Source organism: Leuciscus leuciscus, assembly GCF_965113295.1.
Source record: "Leuciscus leuciscus genome assembly, chromosome: 22".
NCBI lineage: Eukaryota > Metazoa > Chordata > Actinopteri > Cypriniformes > Leuciscidae > Leuciscus > Leuciscus leuciscus.
In genome coordinates this window covers 29,648,371-29,670,197 of record NC_138746.1, presented here as the reverse complement: position 1 = coordinate 29,670,197, position 21,827 = coordinate 29,648,371, and the positions used below count along the sequence as shown (strand labels likewise).

Here is a 21,827-nt window from a genome sequence, read left to right as displayed (position 1 = left end):
ATTACATCTCAGTATGATCAAGTTTGTATAATTCTCATTAACTAACTCTTGATAGCTATTTATAATCTATGGCTTCTTTTTTTCAAGAAGTACTCAATGTAGTGACCCAGAAATCACTTTAGGCTATTTTCTGTAGAGAGCTGGTTTCAAAGCTTTACAAAGAATCTGTTCTGTTAGGATCATCAGTTTAACTGACTAAATTGAACCAAATCTGTAGGACCATATAAATAAAATGGAAATAATTATTTTGTTTGAAATTATGGCTATAAATGATGTAAGCATAAGTCCGCTTTGGACAAAGTTATATGTTGTTGACCTATAAAATGTTAAAGATGTGATATTACTGAAATGCAGTGCCTTTATAAATGTATAATTTTTATACATATTGTTTGTCTGGAAAATTCTTATTGATAATTGAGAGTAAGGAGTCCTCTGCTCCCCATTTTGAAACCATAAAATATGAAAAGGTTGTTTTAGTATTGTTGCACACAACTTATGTGTGGTGGATAAATGATGCAGTTAACTTCATAAATCTATTATAGCACATCATTATAGTGAAATACAGGCCCAAATTAAGAATCTAAAACTTTTGCTCCTTTTCTAAAGTCTTGATTTTTTTTTTTTTTTTTTTTTGGTTGACATTTCTGTGTAATTGCCAAATGGAGGGCAAAGTTAATTAGATTTTTTGCTGAGAACTCCCAGATATACTCTTCAAGACTGAGGTCTGTTCACACCTTGCTATACTAAGTACAATTAATGCATAGTACAGCTCTTTCCAGGATGTCTCCTGTGTCATGCTGTAGGCCTGTAAGCCTCTTTGGGTGTTTAGTTTGCGTGTAAGACTTTATTTACCTCGTACTCCAGTTTCTCTCAGCCATCTGTCTGTATTTAGAACTGCTGCACTCTGGTCTTGTGTATCACGGGGGCCTCATTACCACTTGCTCGAGTTTGTATGTCAGGTCATATATTAACTCTAGGTCTGTTACTGATTTCTAAACCAGAGAAGAACTTCATAGGGAATCTCATTAGGAAAAGGTGTTCTTTAAAACTGTGAGGAGAGAGTATTAGGACTACGTCAGAGCATATTTGTTAAAGAGGTCCTATTATACCCTTTTACAAATTCTTGATTTTGTTTTTGGGGTGTAATAGAATTGTTTTGTGCTTGATTTTTCTTCACATACGGTACTTTACATTATTGCAGAACTTCTCTTCCCAGTCTGTCTCAAATGCTCTGTTTAGTTCCTGTTTCGATGAAGCCCCTCCTCTGCAAATATAAAATGTGCTCTGATTATTTAGCTGGCCCAGTGTGTTGTGATTGGCAAACCGCTTCGAGCGTGTTCCAGTAATGTCATGCCCCTTACCATAACTGCGAGTTTCATTGGCTCAGGTGTAAATATTAACAATGATTCAACACGATTCAGAACCTGAGAATGTTAATGAACAAGAGGATCGTGCAGAACCTTTTCAGAGTGGGAAGTTCCTAATGATCAGTGAACAGTCTTATAAAAGTGAGATCCCCATAGTTAAATTCTATATCAACACTGTAAGGCCCTGTTTACACCTAGTATTAAGACGTGTTTTAATCCGTCTCTTTTGTCCACTTTCTTCTGATTTCTTCGAGGGGAGGGTCTATGGGCAGGTAAATTTATGTTTTTTTTTTTTTTTAGATCTTTCAAATTAATGGACAAAATAAACTTGCGAAATTTACACATGAAGGTGCCCGAAGACGACTGAAAATCACACGGAGAGCAGTAGCTTTCGTTTCTGCTCTGACAGCCTCAAGACTAGCTGAACGCTGTGTGTGTGTGCTAGAAATCAGAATGGTGAGAAAACGTTGTGCTTGGTTTGTTTTTTGTCTTCTAGCACACTTCCCATAATATTTACACATTAGGTGATCCTTTGTGGCTGTTCGAACACATTCGACCACATGAACTAGGGGTGTAACGATACCCTCATGTCACGATTCGATACATATCATAATACTGAACTCACGATACGATGTTATTGGTATTCTCAAAGACATATGCTAAAAGGTTAACAAAAAATGTACTGTTGATTTAAAATGCTAAATTTGATATTACATTGTGGGTGGGTGTAAATGAATAGGCTTGGACTTGGGGCTGGTAACCCAATTCACAGGACAATGGTGACACCAGAATAAAAGTATTCATGATTCTGAAGCTAAAAATACAGAATTATTTTAGATGATCCAATCGACCAGGGCCTTATGTTAGCTAGCAGGCTAGTGGAGCCAAAAGACTTTGCCCTTTGTTTACATCTTAACAACAACATAACATTTATAATTGAAACTGTTAATATAAAACACAAGAAGTAATTAAACATACTTGCAGGTTGTGATCCATAAACAACTGGTTGTTCCGACAAAGTGGGAGCTCAGAAGCTTTTGTATGTAGCCGGCATTGTATTCTCTTAGGTTCTGGAAGCCGTCCTCTGTAAAACGTGCAGCACACAGATAAAGGATGGGGTTATAATTCAATTCAATTCTATTCAATTCAACTCAACTTTATTCCTGACTCATGGTCCAATATAGATACAAGACACACACACACACACACACACCAAATAGAAAAAAACAACAATTTAAATAGGCATTTTAAAAAGACAGCTGTACCAGTGCCTCCACAGCTTGGACTGGTAGCGGACTGCACTAAATCTAATATTTGTTAGTGACATAGGCCTAATTATTTCATTCTCAGATTTATTTAACCTACAGATAAAGCTATACATAACTTTCGCAAAGTTGCTTGTAGAGTGTTAATTTGAACTGTGACAAACATTTCACTCGCACTAGTCCATCTTGGTCACTTTAAAAGCATACGACAAATGGTAAATGGTAAATGGACTGCATTTATATAGCGCTTTCACAGACCTGTGGCCACCAAAGCGCTTTACATAGCCTCACATTCACCCATTCACTCACTCATTCACACACCGACGGCGATGTCAGCCATGCAAGGCGCCATCCAGCTCGTCGGGAGCAGCTGGGGTTAGGTGTCTTGCTTATGGACACCTCGACACTTGGTCAGGTGGAACCAGGGATTGAACCACCAACCTTTCGGTTTGTAGACAACCTACATGAACCACTGAGCCACTGCCGCCCCTAAAGCATCATTGTAGGCCACCTGCAGCCTTTGCAGACTGGCTTTTTTATAGTTAGTCCAAAGATGGGCCGTGTACAGAGATGTACAATGTCTTAAACAGAGTCATCTTAACATTGTCGGTACAGTGTCCAAACTTGTGTGCGAGAGTATTAGCCTGGGCATACAAAGTTCTACATTGTCTAAAAATGTCTTCATCATCAGACATGTCCTCTGTGAAGATATGTCCAAGGTACTTGATTTTCCTTGTGACTTCAAGCACAACATTTGACAGAAAGAAGTCCGGAAATTTCATAAACTTTTCTTGGTCCTACAGATCATGACGACACTCTTAGTTGCATTATACTGTATGTCATGTTCTAATCTAGACCACAGACTAGTAACTGCTGTAGCCCAGCAGTGCTCGGACTAAACACTACAAGTATTACACACAACCTGTATTACACGCTCTGAGCCTTGTTGACAGTTCATCCAAATACAAGTTAAAAAGAACTGGGGACAAGATTCCCCCTTTTCTCACCCCATTGCTAACTTTGAATGGAGCAGACACACTGTTCCCCCAGTTGATCTGCATTGTTTGCTGTGCATACCAGTAGGTTAACATACGTACTACATATTTGGGTACACCTTTTTGGATTAATTTAATAAATAATTTTCCGTGGTTTACTCTGTCGAATGCTTTATATGCATCTAAGAAACACATAAAAATGGAGGAGCTCTGGTTTTTATATTTAGCAATTATCTCTTTAAGAGCATATATAAAAATGTCTGTGCCCAGCATAGCTTTAAAACCAAACTGGTTATCCGTAGATTTAATTTTTGACACTATGCTGGCCAATGCTATTGGTCTGTAATTGTCAGAACTGCCGACTTTCCCAGTTTTGTCTTTGACCACAGGAACTAACAAGACAGTTAACATTGAGTCAGATAAAAAACCATGTTCAAGAAAAGCAGTAAAACAGATAGAAAGCAGTGGAGCCAACCTCGCAACTGCAAACTTTAAATGCACAGCAGCAACACCATCCAACCCACCAGCTTTATTATTAGACATGTTGCAAATTGCTTTAAAAACTTCAAGTGACAGAATTATATCTGTGCTGTCAACTTAACTCACTCTTAACACAATTAAACAAACTACTGTAGTGTTGTCGCCAAAGTTCTAAGTATTATCAGTACCTGACATGCCATCAACCACACATGGTAGTGACATCCTTCCAGAAGTCATGCGTGTTGTTAGAAAAAAGTTTCCTGGCCATTGAATCAGCCCTCATGGCTCTCTCATTTTTACCAATAAAACGTACAGCGTACTTATATCGGGCATTGGTGACCCTTTTTTTGCTCAAAAACAGGCCCACATCTTGGTCTACCTGCAAGTATCCACTCTTTGGAAGCTTCTCGTGCCTGATCATAAGAGTCAGCTACATTAGTATTCCAGCCTGGTTTCACTTGCTTTTTGGTTTTTATTATTTGTGAGAGCTCACTTGAATCAACCAGTGCTTTAACTATATCATCATACATAGAACAAATTTCTGATCTGTGTCTCGAGTTTTTACAGTTAGAATCTCTACACAAGGCAGCCTCCTTTGGCAGGTAGATATCTTTTGGCAAGTTATCCGTTTTCATAGAATATGATATTTCTTCTTTTGAAAGAGTGCTCCAATCCAAATAAGAAACACTACTTTCATTTTCGAAACTTTGTGTCAAAGGTAAGAATTCATAGTTTATTTGCATCTCTAATTGAATATGATCAGCAGTTGAAAACTCATATAGAATTTTCATGTCTGTTAATGAGGTGTGTGCATCTGCTGTAGCTATACAATGATCCAGCCACGAGGTTGTATGCCATGCTTACCGTATGTGGGCAAAAGCGCTTTCATTGACAGGATTAGCCCATTGTTTTCACAAAACTGGTTCAAGTGATTTAGCAAAAATTGATTTACTGTCAGTTATATCTGAATTCATATCACCAACAACAAACACATTAGATAATTTATTGCCCTGTATAAATTAATTTATAAAAGCAAGTCTGTTAAGATATTCAGTTTCATTAAGTTGACACACTCATAAGGGGTGTACACATTCAAAATAACATATTCCTTGCCATTTTGTTTTAAGTGTATAGTTATACACCAGTCCACTTCAAGTCTTATGTTAATGCAGGAGTCAAGTTTAATAATGTTCAGGAACCGTGTTAAAAATCAACTTTAACCACTGTTTTCTAAGTTCGTCTGCCTAAGGAAGACCCAACAAAAGGGTTTTGGAGCAGAGTGGAAAAAATCTCTTCAGCATGGCAACAACATGCTACTAAAGCAGGTCTTCTTCATCTTCTTTAGTAGAGCTAAACCAGGCCTTGCTCCCTTTTTTTTTGCATATTCCGTTGGCTGGGATTATTTTAATGAGTGACATTGTGACTTCACAAGATCTGGCAAAAGCATGTTGTAGTCCCAATGAGCCATTTGTTGTAGTTCTTGAAAAGTGGATTCTGTTAAAGAGAATATCTTCCTGCGGAGTGGACTTTGAGCTTTGTAACCTTGCAGATCTTTTTTATGCTCACACAGCAACATTAAACACTAAAGTTGAAAAAGTGAAAAATCATAATAGGACCCCTTTAATAATTTTTTTTACTGACAAGCTCTTCAAAATCTACCATATCCCTTATCTCTGAAACATGACAACATTAGTTTCCTCCTTGTTTTATTTTCAGCTAATATGTCAGTTTATAATCTCAAAATCATTAAAGTCATTTTTTTTTTATGATGTTTGTCTATGCAGTGTTTAATATGCATTAAGACAAACCATGTGCAAATTCATAAGTCAACACCATTGCTGAGTGTTTTCTCCTGAAAAATACAATTAAAAAAAAGTCTGTCTCGAAAACGTGGTTTGAAATTGCCGGTTTAGCATATCATTAACTGCTGCGAAGCCGGGGAGTCTCAAGAAGCCAGGTTATTTTGGTATATTTTTCCGTTAATATGAAAAATCGTACTTTTATCTTACTAAAATTTTTACTTTTATTACAGTAAAGTTGACCGAGTGGATCTCTGAGCTGGTGTGATTGACTGACTGGAGGCGGGGCTAATTTGCATATTCATAGATCCACATACTAAATTAAACAGAATTATAGTCAAGCTATTTAAAGGCATTAAAAAAATTCACATGAAAAAACAATTGAGAAGAGTTCAGGGTGTATTTCCTCCGCCCTTATTCAGTTTGGTGTATTGAGGACCTAAGCAAATGTCCTTGCAATATGTATGATATCCTTGCAAATGTCTCACAGCTTGGTCCTTGTCAATTCATGATGTGCTCATCCCTAATTAGTCTGCAAATCAATATTTAACCAGTTGCTGAGGCAATATTTGCGACTTCATATTTTGTCACTTTAAACTGTGACTTTCCTGTGGTTTAAGCTTCCCACAGTGTTTTTGACATAACTGTCAACAACTGACCATTTTTTCCCCTGCCTTTGATAGCCAACGTTTTAGTTACGGTTACAAAAATATATTTTAGCTGTTCAAAACCCCCTAAGACCATTTTCTTTAGGCCTATGTTTAGTCTGCACATTTTGAATCTGTCAGCCTGTGCTCATGGTCACTGTGTCTACAGGACTCAAGATATGAAATGTCCATAAAACCGCTGTCATTGTGCTGACAGAAGAAAACCAGACAGCTGGATTGTTGTTCTTTTGATCTTTGGGGAGAAACTTGTCATGGTGCCGTTAACAATGACTGGCTAATAAACTGGAATACACGTGGTTGCTTTATGACAGTTCTGCAGTTTGGCAAGATGACAGCACTCTGCAGGGCAAAATTCAAAAGCCAGTGACCATGACATGATATTTCATCCCTTCGCAGAGAGATAACTTCATAACTTTGCGTTTCTTGGAAATCCCCACCCAGCATCAAAGGATGCGAGCTGTTCCAGCAGTCTCAGGCGGTGATAAGGAGAACTGCTGTGTGAAGATATCTGGTCGTAAACACACAGGAGGAAGAGCGGCTCTGTTTTTGCTAGATCAACATGACTTAAGAGGTGGCAGATTCTTTTTCTATTTTGTGAACAATTTTAACTTGTTTATTATCCTAAGTCGAACCTCTGAACCACTGTTCTTTTTAATCTTCTCGCATTTGAATCCACGGGGTACAATTAACAAATTACACTAAGCATGCACTTTTAACCTCAGGTCATCGTAAACAATTACCGCCAGTGTACTGGATTAATTGAAGTCTCACAGCTGAGCACAACACTGGCTTTCCAGCAGACCTCTTACTTCATCTGAATGGCTGGCACAATAGATTCACCACATAAACATGCTCTGTAACCTTTCATGCAACATTAAACCTTTGAGTTGTCAATAGGACTTCAGCTTTCATTGTCCCAGCATATTTGTCTTCTAATGGCGGTTTAATGTCATACAAGCAGAAGTACTGTATAGACCTTATATAGCTGCACTCATTGCGTTCTGTCTTCCGGTTTGTATTTCCACAGCATAAAGGTAAGATCTTACGGATTTATGAATGAACCGCTCGTTTAAAATTCTTCCCGGTTTACTGAATTTTGTTATGACGTCTGCTTCAAACATTACAATGCTTATGATAACTTTCGCTAACTCTACAATAAGTAAATCCACTTCACCAGCTAATTACTCTTCGACGGCGATGCTATAGAAATATAAGAAGTTCAAAGACGAAATTCGAATGGATTCTCTGGCACATAAGGTCTATATAACAACAGCGCTTCTACAAGTATTTCTTTCCTCTCTTATTACTTTCCACCTCTACTGCAACTGCAATAAAACTACAGGGTGGGCCATTTATATGGATACACCGTGGTGGCATGGGAGTGGTTGGTGATATTGAGGTCCTGTTTGTGGCACATTAGTATATGTCATGGTCACCACCCATCTTGAGGAGTTTGCCCCCTCACATGTACTGGTGTGCCACAAACGGGACTTTGGTGTCACCAGCCATTCCCATGTTGTTGCGGTGTATCCATATAAATGGCCCACCCTGTATAACTAGTTTACTCATAGTTGCAAAGTTACTTAGTCAACAGAATATTCAAATTATAACATATAAATGACCTCTGTTATGTCAACTAACTGTCATTAGAGTATTAGTAGACTGTCTGCTTAATATCTGCTAACACTTTATTTTGATGCTCCCCAACAGACACTCTCTTGACTATAAGTAACTTTGCAACTACATCAACATATTCTAACCCTAACCCTACCAGTCTACTAATACTCTAATAACACTCTAATGAGAGTTAGTAGACATGTAGGTGCAATGTTACTTATAGTCAACAGAATGTGTTGAAAGCACCATCAAAATAAAGTGAAACCTAATGTTTTTGTGCATAATCCACAGATACATTTTATAAGTATTTTTTTTTTTTACTGATTATTTATTTAGCATCACTCCCAGGTGTCTGAAATGACCAATTTAACGTTGGCATGAAACGGAGCTTGCGATTAGTCTTTTCTTCCCTATAGTGATGTATATCCGAGTGAAACAGCTTCTTGAAAAAGAACAAATGTAAGTCTGGACTTAATTTTGTCCACTGGGAATTAACTGGATCGTTGTCATTTACTATTGCTGTGATATCATGTGAGTCAAGTGAATTTGAATTTGAATTTGAATTTGAATTTGAATTTGAATTTAAATTTGTTCAACCAGGATGGTAAATGATGTCACGCAGGTGGTGGGGTAATAACTAGTTTTAATGAAGCTGTTTGAGATCGAATTAATGTTAGATGTTTTGCTATGAATTACGGACATGGCATCTGAGGACTATTTCTCCTTTGTCTCAGTTATTGTTCTTTATTTCCAGATTCAATCTAGGCTCGTTAATATGCACTATAGAGCACGTTCGCACATGCACACTCTTCAAAAACTGTGCTTTAAATCTTGACAAACTAAAAGATGTAAATCACATTTTTTTATGCATTCTAAATGTCAGCTTTTTTTTGTTAGTTTTTTTGCTCAAGATAAGGATTTATTGAGTCCTCATGTCTTGCAAACAAGAAACTATGCTTCTAACCACAGGTTGAGATCTGTCGTTCCAATCACACTTTGAGATTGTACGTTGGAACTATGGTTTCGGGAAACACCGACTCGTTGAACTATGCTGATAACGACGGAACTTGTGACCATAGTTGGCTGATGATGCTTTCGGGAAACGCACCCCAGATTCGTGCTTGGCAGATTGAGAGAGTGCTTGCCATTTTTGAGTGCAGTATGCAATCAGATGGTCCGTGAAAAAGACTGCAAGTATGATGCCTAATTGTTGAGACTACAAGAAACTCCTTGACTATTATATTATAAGTGGATGTTGCAAAAGTAATGGAGATTTTGATGAGACGATTTGAAAGAGGGATATCCTCGTAGCCTTCAAAGGGCAGGGATAATTGGCGCTGTCATGGATGAGTGGCTGAGAGGTTCACTCATGCTTGAGACTGTGTCAGTTCAACAAAATGATTAAGTTTCTCGCATTGACTGTCCTGTCAGGACTCCCTGCTTAAACACTGGTGAGACAGCGTGTTTTAAATTCCATCTCTGGCTATGCATACACAGGCCTATTATTTTCTCTCTATTACTTTCTTCTCGTTCCTGAGGTGATGGACATGACACCTTTTATCTATCACTCTGGGAGATGTACAAATGCACTGCAGAAGTCGAGAGTGAGATCTATGGGCTCGGCGCCTGCATTAACTTAAGATAAGAGCTTTGCAGACATTTGAGTCCTTGACCCTGCTCAACCCGTGCTACACCTCGCCTACATATTCCCTCACATCCACACTCTGTCCCCTGCTGCTTTCTGCCTCTTTGATGCGACATACCACCTGCATCTGTCTGTATTGCTGAGCTTTTGCATTATTAATTTGTAATGTGTATAACTGGCTGTAATTTGATAGGGAACAGCTGCTAAATGTTGAGTAAAATGAAAGGAGGTGTATATGCTATGGTTGTAATAGTTCAAATTTCAGTTTGGATCAGAAAATACTTGGTACATTGCAGCAATTTGTCACAATGATATTGTAGATATTTATTTTTCCAAGAGCCTATTTTTCTACACTTAAAAAAAAGACACTTTAAAATGACAGACACAAAATTATCTTTCTCTGAATTTTTTTTCTGTTCTCTCTCTCTCTCTCTATAGTGCTGCAGTGATGACATATTATTGTTGGCCAACCCGGAAGTAGCATTTTTGCCCCTCAATAAAATAAAATACAAAAAGACTTTTTCATTCGTTTTGGATTGCTGCAGAAAATAAGCTCTGCAACCAACAAAAGTTTGATTCATACATCATAAATGTTCGTTTATGTTCGTCATGATAATTTTCACAAATGAACACAATTTTGAATCCTTGAATTTTTTATGTTAATTTCATAGAATATATTTTTGAGCTTTACTGAAATAACTGAAACTTCAGTCAGGCTTTTGTTAGTCTTACGTAGCCAGATTATCGATACCGATCCCTTGACTTCGATACCGGTTCCTGAACGTTACTTTTTCCGATTCCAATTTCATTAAATCTGTTTAAACAAGATTACAGTACATATGACCTAAAAAAAAAAAAATTTGGGTTTATTTTTTCACTTTGTTGACTATTATTTTTTTTTTTTTTACATACTCAAAGATTCATATAGACCACTGGGGGGCGGAATAAGATTGGCGCAAAGCACTGGCAAAAGTAGCCTAATGATTATGAATGTGTCGGGAAAAAAGAGCAAGGAGTCATTTTAATTGTTTATTAATAAACAAGTGTTTGGAGTCAGTGGTTCATCTCAGCAGTATAGCGCCTATGGAGAGAAATGCACCTTTCATTTGGATTACATAATCAGAGAGTATAGTTTTCGATTTGAATTGGTGCGCTTAAAAGTAGACATTTCAAGCTTTCTATATGCCTATTTCTCATGTCTGTGAGGCAAGTAGCCTATACGGCGAGTTTCAGTTCATTTGTGACGCGCTCCAGTTCTTCTTGCAGTCGAAGATGGAGCAACTTTCTGAATCTGCTCGTAAGTTTATTCCGTGCACTGTCAAGTGCTTCAGCAGATTTGTCGTGTTGTCGGTCTTGGCAGCAATTATCTTGTCGCAAATATTGCATCACACGCTGTTGGCATAGAGCCTGGTGAAATGTAGCCACACTTTTGATTTTTTTCCACATCTTTATCATCAATGGGGGTTGGGACGCTTTACACACTACAGCCTCACGTATGAGCCACGTCTCTGAGCGTAACCGGCGTAAACTAGCGTTTTTCCTTGATGCCTCGTCACAGTCAACCATGCTGCATGCTTATTGGCTCACTGACATTGACGAGATTAACCCCTTAGGTATTGAAATTTGGTACCAAACAACAAGACAGTTGTTGGTACTCGATGGTATCAGACTGACCGCAGAAGGACTGGACTCGCAGCTTTCATTGGCCAAGGACCTCCCAGAGGCGCCCAATGGAACGTTTTGTTCCGCGTCATGTTTAGGGGCGTAAAAATATAACATTGATGTCCCTACAATAACATGCCTGTGTGTAACACTCTTGGATGTATTTTAAAGAGTCTATGTTGCAAAATGTACACACTTCACATACTTTTGAAAATCCATCTTGATAAGTGATTGTCACAGTTGTAAACACGACGGCTTTCTTCCATGATGGGGTTTGGCGTCACAGCATCTTTGTTTCTTACCGATAAAGAATGCGGCACGCGCGTCTCCCGGAAATCCTGTAGAATTCAACCAATCAGATGATGACTTTGAAACTCCTGAATTCAAAATGATGAAATTGATCCATTTCTATCACTTATTTATACATGGTTACTTGCTTTCCACTCACCGGTTTCTACTGTATAGATTTCTGTTAATATGATGTTATCTTATAAAACAGTGTTCCACAGTATTTCAAATCAATATTCCCCTTCCAACCTCACATCTCAGCAATTCATGTATTGTATAGAATTTCATGTTTCCCACCTGTGAATACAGCTTTCCACTTGAAGGGCACATTATTATTTTATTATAATTTCTTGTACTTGAATGTCACATTTTCAAAGACTGATATTCTATATTTCCTCCTTTCCTGCAGGAGGCGCTGTCCATTTCCCTTGGAAGTCACCAGACTGTCAGGAGAGCACACGGTCTGAGAACAGGTGCCAGGTCTGCTCTCTTCTGCCACCCCAGTGCCACTCTGACAGCCCAGGTGAGTGTTTCACACATTGTGATTTATTCACAGTCTGAGCTAAGGTGTGATGCTTGAGAAATGTTCCAAATGCTGACCATAAGCCCTCTCAGTCTCTACAGTACATTTATGATTTAACATCATATACACATACACAGAACTTGGTTCAGAATACAGAACTTGGAGGGCGCATAACGAATGCAAAATGTGTGCTCCTTTACCTTTCTTCTGAACCACCTGCAGTGTTGTGGACTTCACACACTGGCCTTCAATATCAGGCTGCAAATCCATATCAAGTGCACAATTTCTGAATGTTTCCCCAGGGGGTGACATCTCCTGTTTCTTTCTCCAGCTTATTTATTTGCTCCAGCCCAAAAAGAAGCATTTAAAACTCTATAATTTAGTATTTTTGTTGAAGCTATTACAGGCTTTACTAATATAGACAAAAGGGTCACACTTTAGTTTAGGGTTCAATTATCACTATTACGAACTATTAACTATGACTTTTGCCTCAAACTCCTAATTACTGCTTATTAATAGTTAGTAAGGTAGTTGTTAAGTTTAGGTATTGCTAAGTGTAGGATTAAGAGATGCAGAATAAGGCGTTACAATGTGTTTTAGAAGTACTAATGAATGGCCAAAATCCTAGTAATATACATTATAATATGCAACTTGTTAATAGTGAGAATTGGACTCTAAACCAAAGTGTTACCGACAAAAGTTAACTAATTTTTCCTTTTGAGATGAAACTTTTTTCCCCTGTGGAGGAGCAGCTGGTTAGGCGTTGACGGTGCAGTTTAAAGAGCTCAGATCCATGTAAAGACTAGTTGCATAACGTTGCATCATAGTTGCATCATTTCCTTTCCATTCATTTCCCTTTCTGATCTTCTCATGCAGTCGTTGTATATTATATACAAATGTTTAAAATGTACATTTATTATTCATTATTTCCAGGTTGTTTTTACGAACAACTTTATGAAGGACCGAAAAGAACGACTACAATTCTTGGTAGTAAACAGCATGTCACAGATGCAGTTCATAGACTGTACTTTCCTGCTCTTATTATGCTCAATCCATCAGTGCCTGTTATTCCAAAGAAAAATAATGGTCTTTCATCAAAATATGAAGCCAAAGTAGCCTTTCAAAGGATTCTCCATTTGATGGTGTGCATTAACACAGGAACTCGCCGGTTGTTCACTCGCGAACAACAACCCTAGCTAGTGTTGTGCAAAAAATTCAAGGCTCGTGTGTGAGCTGAGTATACTGAGTATAAGCCCAAAGTATACTTCGGTTTTTTTTTATGCGTACATTAGGATATGCATACAGTGCGTGCGAGACAAATTTCACCATGTGCATGTGTTGAATGCTAAGCATTTGTGTCGAAACTGCATGCAGTAAGCGCATACTGTGCTGATGATGACACGCACTGTACCCGTACCCTAGCATACGCTTAAGAAACAAAGTACACAACAACTTGCTCCACCCCTAAAATTATGACACTTTCCTCATTGGATGACATCATCAAGCCATTTTTTTTACAATTCAGTCAATTCCTGATCAACTCCCCTCAAACATTTGTAAAATTTGGTGCAAGTTGACTTCATGTTAATAACAAACTGTAATATTAATTCCAAGGTTTGTGTTTATCTCTAATGAATTATGATTCATATTAGTGATTCAGACTCCCAGAGGCTTTTTATTTTGCCATGTTCATGAAGAGCAATCCAAGCATAATCGAATTGATGTCTCCTGTAGCATGATCATTTTATCCTGGTTTTTACTCATTGTTATTCCCATTGGCAGGAGATCAATTCAGCATCTGCCCCGAGAAACATTAGGATTGTTTTTTCCTTCAACTCTAGTTTGGTTTGCAAAACCAGTGAGGCTTAAACACATGATATTAAAACATCCCTGTAAGGGAAAGTGTTCACATCTTTCAAATAGGGATGCGTATAATCTTCCTGCCAGTGTCTGTGACATGAAAAATGTATGATCAGAGGAGGATATTTGTTGTGTGAGTGCTCGACGTGCTTCTTGCTGGTGCATTAGTATGATTCTTTCTCGGTGTGTGTGTGTGTGTGTGTGTGTGTTTTGTTTATTGAAATGGGAAGAAAGTGTGACCTTTAGAAAAGTCCCATTTTCAAAGTGTTGAGTGTGAAATGGAGGCGTTCTCTTTCCTACCCGAGGGATTTGATGAAGGAATAGATTATAGCATTATCAACCTCTTTAGGATAGTAGAGAGAGAGTGCCAAGACTTTCTCTTTCTCTCCTTTCACCTTTTTATCTCTAGCTGTGTCTTTACTGCTGCAGAGTGTGTGTTTTTTATAGAAAGAAAAGAGCATGTGTGAATGCCAGCTGTAAACCTCTTTAAAGTCGGTTAAACCCATTTTAGTTCTGTAATCTGATGTATTTCCAGGTGAAGCAGGATATCAGAGACTGTATAAAGGCCCCGAAATCCTCACTGCTTTTTCGCTCTTCTGTTTGGGATAAAAAGAAGTCCGAAATACGTGAGCAGGGATATACTGTTAGTGAACATCCTGGCGTCGGCCGCGCTGCTGAGTGTGATGTTTAGATGAATATGTAAATATGTGCTGCACGCTTTACTCTCAATAACAAAATGAACTCGCAACAAAAATGACTGGCGTGAGATAACAGCAGTTCAGAAAGCATCTGATCATAGTGATGTTGATGTTTGCACTAGCTCTGCAACTCAACACTCCAGTAAAGCCACGTAACGTTTATTTATATACCACTGTATACAATAGATTGTTGAAAGCAAGCAGCTTTACTGTATTAAACATGGAAAAACAGTCTGTCTTTTCAATTAGAATTGAAACTGCATTTTCTACTATAAAGTGGCTCTCCAGTGGTTGTTTTTTCATGATTTCCACATTAAAGAAGGCGGAGCCACAGAGCCACACCTACATATTATGTAATCTCTAAGGACCAATGGTAGTTCGTAGGTTTATTTAACCGCCAGAGCAAACATTTCCAGAAAGTTCGCTTTGGCAAGCTGTTTTGAATTGATGAAACGAATACAAAACAAACACAAAACGAACTTTGTTTTGGCCTGATTTGGTTCAAAATGACATCACACCAGATTTAGCTTGAAGTATATTAGGGCCTTAAGACAGAGATGGTCCACCCGTGCATATGGGATGAATCGTAAAGTTATGCTAAAGTTCTACAAATGTATCTATCTAGTAGTTACTCATGTAGTTACTCATGAACGTGTGTGCGCATTGACTGGAGCAGCCTGAAAAAGTTGTGTGATTTGTGCTTAAAAAGCACTGTTTTGATACTGTTACTGTTCTGATACTATATGTGTGTGTGTGTGTGTATATGTGTATATATATTGCAAACTGTATGTATGTGAAATGCACTGTTGTTTTGCATTAGCAAAGAAATGGATAAGTACATAATAAAACTGATAAAATTTTTTTTTTTTTTTTTAAAACCTTGTTCAAAATACTCAGTGACTGATGCAAACTTAGTCATGGAATATATGGAATATAAATACACTTGTTTGTTCACACAGTTCACAGTTTGAATGTTCTTTTGAGTTCTTTTCAAGATCTTAAAAGATGTCCATTGTCGCTTTCATTGTCTATTAAAGTTATGCACAGTGTTGTACAAACTCAAAAGAAACCATTGTAATATCATACAAAACATAATCAGTACCTGAGCTGTCAGCTGTGACGTGGCAGAAATAGAAACCATCCCAAAAATAGAATCCCCTGTCTCTCATCGTGTAACGCTGTTGCTTTTGGTTAGGACAAAAACTCTGATTAACATAGAAAAGATACGTTTTATCGTGCGCTGCGTCTGGTTACGATACAGTGTAAAATATACAGGAGGAATTGTTTAAAAGTTGGGTTAGATTTTGGTGATTGGAGGTGAGGAGGTGAAACATGTTAGGATATGATATGATTGGGTAATAGTATGTTTCCTCGCTGTTACATCAGCAGAAAAGATTAAACCAATCGGATGGTTGCAGCTTAACCAGTGGCATGAGACTCTTTGCAAATAGTCATGATTTTTGCATAGAAATTATGCATGGTACCTTTACTTTAACTTGCTCCATAAGATGTTCTTTACATTGTTGTTCTGAGAGTAGTTTACCTAAAACGGTAGAAGTACAACCACTCTAGTGCCTCTTGCTGCAACACTGAGAATACAACACATTTGTGCTCGGATGTTTCAGAACAATAATGTGTGAAATAGAGTTTGCATGGCTAGAGGGTTTTGCGTTTAAATTGCTGAGTAGATGATAGGCTCAGGGGTTTGTTCAAATGAAAGCTGTCGTGGAGTTATTTTCCTTGTCTGTAAAATCATGCAAAAATTGTTTGGAGCTTGTTCAAATGTATAAACTTGGTTGTTCCACAGTGTATTTTCCTATTAAACAATATCAAAAGATTAGGCAATATTTTGACAACTTATTTTCCAGTACACTGTATAACCTAATTAATAAATCTCTTCTAGGCTGCATGTCTCGCTCGGTGTCTCTGCCTCTCTCTCTCTCTCTCTCTCTCTCTCTCTCTCTCTCTCTCTCTCTCTCTCTCTCTCTCTCTCTCTCTCTCTCTCTCTCTCTCTCTCTCTCTCTCTCTGCAGCTCTCTTCCTCCACTGACAGGTTATCTCTCAGAGAGAGAGAGAGAGAGCTGTGCTCAGCATTATTCTCATATGGACGTGATTAATCTCTCTCACTTTCTCTCACACACGCACACGCACACGCACACGCACACGCACACGCACACGCACACGCACACGCACAAACAGATCAGGAATTACCCCAACAAACAACACGTCACTTTGAGAGAGATGCCGGATAGGTTAACTGACACAGCCAGAAAGATGAGGGGAATAACTGCATTAAGAAAATGGACCTTTCGCTTAGACCCACCCTAATGGCACTGACCATTAAGAGCCTTAGTATCTGTTGCTTTCTGACATTTTCTTGATGTTACTCTTATCTAATGTATGTTAATTGAAGTCTTGTGGATTCTTTAAAAAAAAGTTTTTTTTTGAGAAATCATGCCTACACATCAATGCTAGGTTAAAAACTATATATTTTGGGTAATTCAGATAACCCATCTTTAGATTGGGTTAAAATGTTAAATGCTGGGCTAAATTTTTTTAATTAATACAAAAAATCACTTGCACATGCGGAATGACTAGGCAACAGTAATAATCAAAAGATTAAGAACACCTAAAAATGGACAAAAATATAAGTAAACGTAAAAAAATCCATACTCACCAGTGTTTGCTGCAATTGCATGTCATGCTGAGAAGGACCTATTTCTATTGGACCTTTTAGCCACCCGAGTAAAAACACCCCATCCACCCCATCCTGGACTGTGTTTCTCAAAAGTATCATAAGCCCAAGTAGATCATAGAGACCATTGATGCCAAAGGTTCTACGAACAACTTGGCTCACAATGCTTTTTCTATTATTAAGTAAAGAATGTGACAATATTTACGTGTGCCAAATACAAAATAACCAGAAGAAAGAAATATATACTAACAGCCAACATTACAAATCCATTACAATAACTCTGGTGTGTGTGTGTGTGTGTGTGTGTGTACATCAATCTTGTGAATGTAATGCAGTCTTTCCTAAGAGTTTTAGTTCAATTTTAGTTCCATATTAAAAAGCAGTGAACATGCAAATGGGTTGTAGTCGAAGTGCCATCCATTCGTTTCGCTCTGATTCAACGCATTCAAACATTCCGGTCTGCTTTTTCTTCTTTTTTCTGTCTTTAGGGAAGCTATATCAGAAATGTGCAGCTGCACACACATGCGGCTTAGAGAGACCACTGCTCTCTTCAGCCATATCTAGCACTCTCTCCACAAGCCTGTTTTTCTACACTCGATTGTTATCGTTCTTATACGTGCAGGCAGGCACTCTGCCTAACAAGAGAATAGCAACTCTTGCTTGAAATGAATTAGCCTCTCATAAGTATATGCCGTGAGCATACATGCTGCTGTCCAGAGAGCCCTATCAGAAACACCATTTAATAAGATTGCTCTCATTGTCGCTACTGCTTGTATCAGAAACGGTACTAGTTTATAGTCAGATCAGTTCATATGATCAAATGTTTTTTATGGAAAAACAAAGTGCAGCACAACAGAGGTTTAGAGCCCTGTCATACAACCTTTGCAATGCAGTGCCAGGCGCAAGTTTTTTTTTGACAGTGTCAGCCCGACGCAGTTATCATTTTCACGTCCTGCACCACGTTGTTTAAATAGCAAATGCATTTGCGCCCAGTTGTTCGCCCATGGGTGTCAGGTCTGAAAATGAGGTGTGTTCAGGCACATTGTTGGCATGTTGCTATTTTGAGGAACTGAAATAGACTACTCCATTGACCAACTGAAACCTGTCTAAAGTCAATGGTGCAATTTTTATTTTTTTTGTTATTTAAAGAGTGTGTTACTAATATAGGCGGGTCCACAATGCGCATATGTAAACTTTGTCCTGTAGATGGTTACTCATTAAAAGCACACATTACTCATTAAGAGAATAGGGACAACCCTTTTAGACCATGCGCCGGGCGAACCGACCATTTTTCCCATTGTTAAACTAGCAAATGTGGATTCGTACGACCTAACTGCACTTGCGCTTAGATTTTTAAAATAGGGCCCTCACAGTTGAAATTAAATAAATGATAACACGGATGAAAAAATATGTAATGTTATGTGACTGGGTGAAGTGACTCTCAGAGCAGCTCTGGAGATGAAGTTCCCAGGGAAAGCATGTCAAGATAAAAAGCATACCTTAAATGCTATGTAAATCACTTTGGATAAAAGCGTCTGCCAAGTGCATAAATGTAAATATTTTACATTGATGTGCATGTCTTGATTTTTAATCCCAGACATGTCTGTGTTGTCCTCGCACACCTTTCAGGATCAAGTAATATTAGTGTCCTCTGAGGAATCTAATCCCATTCAGATAGGAAGTTGGAATTGTGGTATATTGCTTTTTCACAATGATCTCATTTATTCTGACCTTCGGCAAACTGCACACTATCTAAAGCTGAATTTCTTCTGCTCCCTCTGTTATGGATTATACCTTTTGAAAATACTGAAGAAGAGAATAATTCACAAAACTTTAATAATTCAATAATTTATTTAAATTTTAACAATAGTACTTCCCTATGAAATGTTTTATTTTTTTCAGAAACTCTGTGTTGTCTGATCTAAATTCTGTTTTATAATTTAATACAAATACATTATTAAAAAAGGTTTTAATAAAATAAATTCAAACAAAATTGAATTATTATTTTAAAAAGTAATCAAATAAAATTGGAAAAATGCTTCTTCTTTTTTTTGCCCAATAAAGTGCTGTGAGGTACAAAGTACAGTTTAAATTAAAAGAGACTAAAAAAGTGTTATTTCTTAATAAAGGGTGAAATGCTGGTAAAGCGACACTCAGAGCAGCTCTGGAGATGAAATTCATGTATTCATATCCTCATAATATTGAAATGGCAGATGCTGAAAACTTCAGCATGTGTAAAACATGCAGACTTCATACTAAATAGCAGTCTTTTTGCATTTTAACATTCACAGGCACCAGTCCATATTGCAATTTGATTAAATGTACAGCCCTATTCATTCATCCAAATTTTGCCAAATTCCTCACCATTCCACAGTATACAGTAAATTCCACTTTTATGACTGGATTCATCTTTGCTTTCTGCATCACAGAAAATCTAGGGCTCTATATTTTAAATAGATTGTTCTTCTATCTTTCACAGACACATTTTGTAGTGTGAACTTCTCCTGTTCTTGTTTCAGAGATGCTAGCAGGGCCCAGAAGTTGAAAAGCCCCATTTTAGAAACTGCTGTTTTGGCAGTCAGGTCTTTTTTCGGCCTCTCAGTCCCGTCTAACCTTTCCTGTCTTAAAGAACAGCTTTCTGTAGAACTGAGGAAATCAAGTTACTACTGCAGAGCGAAATGAGAACACAGACAATCCAGTTCCTCGTGGTAATTTCTCCATCTGCCTCAATTAGATTAGTCTGAGACATGTCACATGGAGAAAGTGTTGTTTAAAGGTGCCCTGAATTCCTAAGACGTAATGCTTAAATAATGTGTGATACACTAGAGGAGGACATTTGGAGTGTGGGAGTGTGTAAAGAGATGCATCACATTCTGTCTGTCACTGTATCATACTGTACAGTATTGTAAATCAAGAACTGGTTTCATCTCTTTATAAATATTGGAAGGAACATTTTGGTTCTGTTCATGTTTTTTCAACATATGCAGTCTTCTTTGCATGAAAATACTCTGGCAGTGTTTCCTGCTAGCAGTGTTAAATTTAGGAGTGAATTATAATTTTTTCAGTGAATGAAGCCCAAGCGGTTCCAAAACAATTGACTCTTATGAACCTGTTCTTTTTAATGAATCTGTCAATGACTCAAGTCAATCTCCAACTCTAGTTTGATGACTCTCTCACTGATTGAATCAGTTGGAGCGGTTAGTGATTTACCATTTGACTCAATCACTCAATCACAGGCCATTGGGTTTGACCATATTCAACTCGAAATGAACCAAGAACTGCTACTGTGTTCAGCATGAAATCTATTTTTCTAAATGCATTTTATCTATTTTATTGTGAATAATTCCGAATGTCCTTAATCAAAATGTCATATCTCTATATTCCAGAGAAATTACATACTTCTCTCTGGTGACATTTGCCAGACCTTTCCAATCATTTAATCCACTTAAAACCTCGCCCTTTCTTACAATCGACTGCATTCAGATCTCTCTCCATCCATTCAACAATGGGTGTATTGAACCAGGTCCCCTCCCTAATTTTTTTTATTTTTAGATAATTTGTTTAACTGAGATGTACATCACAATATGGAAGAAAAGATGTCTCACTACTTCCGTTTCATCCCTGCTTCAAACCAGTATAATTTGTAAGAAAAAAAAAAAAGAAAGAAATTTGAAAAGTATTTTTTGTAATCTATTAAAATGTTTGTTGTATAGTAAATGGCCATGGGGAGAGTTGGCGGGTAAATTATGCATGGATCAATGATATGGTTACGATTTCCCTATTGTACATCCAAATTATGGGTCAATCAAACAACAAAGCACACTGTTGTAGCTTGCATTCTCAATCGTATGTTGCAAATCAGCAGCAGCTGGCAAACCTTCATTCACTCTCTATTACCAGACAGAACACCTGGTTATTGACACCCGCTTTTTCATTCAAATGGTCTCTTTGTTATATATAATGTACTGTTATAGATATTGTCTAACCACAGCTGCTGAAATCAGTAACAGATTGTGGTACAGTTCCTCAGGAATCAGCCCATGATGCAACACAACAGCAACTAACTAAGCAGCAGAGTTAAGCCCAGATAGTGTGAGCACAAGGTTTTATAATGTTGTGTGTGTTCAGTGTGTATGCCAGCTGCCAGACCTCCCTGAGCCCAGAGCGAGGATCCTCTTTTCCAAGGGGCATGAGGTCTGGCGCACACATCTGGCTCATTTCTGGTTGCATGCAGTCTTTCTTTGCCTGGGATGATGGTGTCCAATT

The 21,827-nt window shown here is 37.9% G+C and overlaps 1 protein-coding gene across 1 annotated transcript in view; it reads left to right on the top strand.

Annotated features, from left to right (window-relative positions):
* mcu (mitochondrial calcium uniporter) overlaps positions 1–21,827 on the top strand; it is a 97,934-nt gene that overhangs the window by 29,702 nt on the left and 46,405 nt on the right. Inside the window, exon 2 of the mRNA XM_082154520.1 lies at positions 12,196–12,309. Within this exon, the coding sequence (XP_082010646.1) occupies positions 12,196–12,309 (114 nt within the window). The remainder of the gene's footprint in view (positions 1–12,195; positions 12,310–21,827) is intronic.